The 2384-nt window shown below is 22.6% G+C and overlaps 1 protein-coding gene across 1 annotated transcript in view; it reads left to right on the forward strand.

The window, feature by feature from the left end:
- The window catches only part of LOAG_18125 (hypothetical protein), a gene marked incomplete at its 3' end in the record, with an annotated part of 5245 nt that overhangs the window by 666 nt on the left and 2195 nt on the right, over positions 1-2384 (forward strand). The window contains exons 2-3 of the mRNA XM_020450793.1: positions 497-621; positions 2332-2365. Of these exons, the coding sequence (XP_020305488.1) occupies positions 497-621; positions 2332-2365 (159 nt within the window). The remainder of the gene's footprint in view (positions 1-496; positions 622-2331; positions 2366-2384) is intronic.

Genomic DNA, 2384 nt, shown 5'->3' on the forward strand with positions numbered 1-2384 from the left:
GACTCATTTATTATGATCAATTAGAATATTTGCAATAATTTATACGGTAATATGAAAACTTTAGTAAAACTATTGGATGTAAAATAAATTAATGAGAAGTGTAACAAAAAAATATTAGAAAAGGAGAGAGAGAAAAAAGAAGAACTGCAAGAGACTTCATTAATTAATTAATAACTGAATTATATGAGTAGTACAAAGTGCGATCGGAATTTTAAAATTGAACTTAATAAGTTTTATTGATTATTTGCATATTTGTTTTAATATAATTCTTTCATCAATTGTTAGTATAAGAATCAAACAAAAATTTCAAAAGAAAAAAAAAGTGTTAATTAATGCTAATTACAATCGAATCAATCTTTAAACAATGAAATTTGTTCAACACTGCAATTCACTAAATATGAGCTACAATAAATGGAAAATTAAAAGAGTTAAAAGTGTGTTAGTTTATAAAAATTGAAACAATTAAAAACTATAAATTAATTGAAATATTATTTAGAAATGTCAGCAGTGGTTGATGAGGGACATAGTTCTGGACAACCTATTACAGCATTACAGGCTGCCTGGAATGTTACTAATGCAATTCAAGGAATGTTTATCGTTGGTTTACCGATTGCTGTCAAAGTATCATTTGAAATATTTCTTTCATATATTTTAATAAAAGATGATATAAATGTAAATGAGAAAAATTATCAAATAATAAAAATTTCTTTTTCTTAATTTTTAATTATTGAAATTTTTGGAATTATGAATTTTCTCTAATTTATATCATTGTTTAATACATTTTATAACATTTTCCATTTTTCTCCTTGTCCATTGTCCATTCTAACTTGTAAAATTTATAAATCTTTGAGATCATCTAAGAATTTTTATCTGGGATTCATGATTCATTGATATTATGTAAAATTTACAACTGTTATTTAAATCTTTAGGATTAATGATATATTATCTAGAATCTGAAATTCTCATTCAGTTAGAATTTAGGATTATTATTCCGAACTTTAGGATCAGTGATGTTGCCCAGAATCTAGGATTCCTATTTAAAACTTAATAATCACTGAAATTATCTACAATCTAGGATTCTTATCCAAAACTTATAGAACGGTGATATTAGTTAGGATATAGCATTGTTATTTAGGACTTAAAGATTAATGATATTAATGCTTATCCAAGAATTTACAAATTTTCCCAGTAGGTTTAGCACTGGACAAGAAATAATGAAAATAGAAAAGGATGGAAAAGAAAGAGGTAAATAATAGAAGATAAATGGATTAATGTTTGATATCGTTATCATTACCGTTATCCTATAATCGTAGCAATACTGTAATAACAGTAACTAATTTTAGATTTTTCTCTATTATTAGATCGTAATTTCTTTTCTTTTTTTTTCATTTGAAAGTATAATTTAACAGCTGATGAATTTTTGATCATTCACATGATTATTCGATGATCATTCAAAAAAAAAAAAATTTCCAATATTTTGATTAATAATGTTGGTATCGGTAACAGTACTGTTTGATATCGTTATCATTACCGTTCCTATAATCGAAATAGTACTGTAATAACAATAATCAATTTGAATATGAATTGCATAGATTTGACATTTTATCAACAAAAACTTTTTCACATCAAAATATGATGAAATTTTTAAAAATATGGCAAGATTTGCTAACAAATATATAAAAATTTAATCAATGATATTTGCTAATAAATATGAAAATTCAATAAATAAAAAAATTAATGAAAAATTTAATGAATAATAAGATATCTAAGATATAGATATATGATAAGATAGTGATAAGATGATAGGATAAGGTGATAAAGCGATAAGGATAACGATATGATAGAAATAATAAGTTGTAAAAGAAATGATATATGCAATTTTTTTTTTTAAAAAAAAAAACTTATAATTTTACCATAATTAGATGCATAATATCGTATAATTTAATAGAATTTGTCACCATTGAACGATCGATAATACTAAAGGATCAGAATAAAAAAAAAAAAAAATTTTTTTTTTGCAACAAACAATTTGTATCTTGAAGTATTCATTTTCATTTGTTTAATTTGCAATAAAAAAAAAAAAAATTGAAATAAATAAATATTCAACATCCTGATATATAATGGATGAAGGAAATTAGTTATAAATTTAAATTTAAAATTAAAAATTTCTTTTTAGAGAATGATTCCTTTCATGTAATAAAATTTAAAATTTATTTTAACTTAAAATCATCAGTAATAGCTAAAAAAAAAAAAAAAGGACGAATAAGTGTTAGAATTATTAATTAATCTAATCGTAATTTAATTAATCAATTTTTCTAAATTTAATTTAAGGTTGGTGGATGGTGGACAATTGCAGCAATTCTTGGTGTTGCATATTTATGCTA

This window comes from Loa loa (assembly GCF_000183805.2).
Source record: "Loa loa unplaced genomic scaffold supercont3.200, whole genome shotgun sequence".
Lineage (NCBI taxonomy): Eukaryota > Metazoa > Nematoda > Chromadorea > Rhabditida > Onchocercidae > Loa > Loa loa.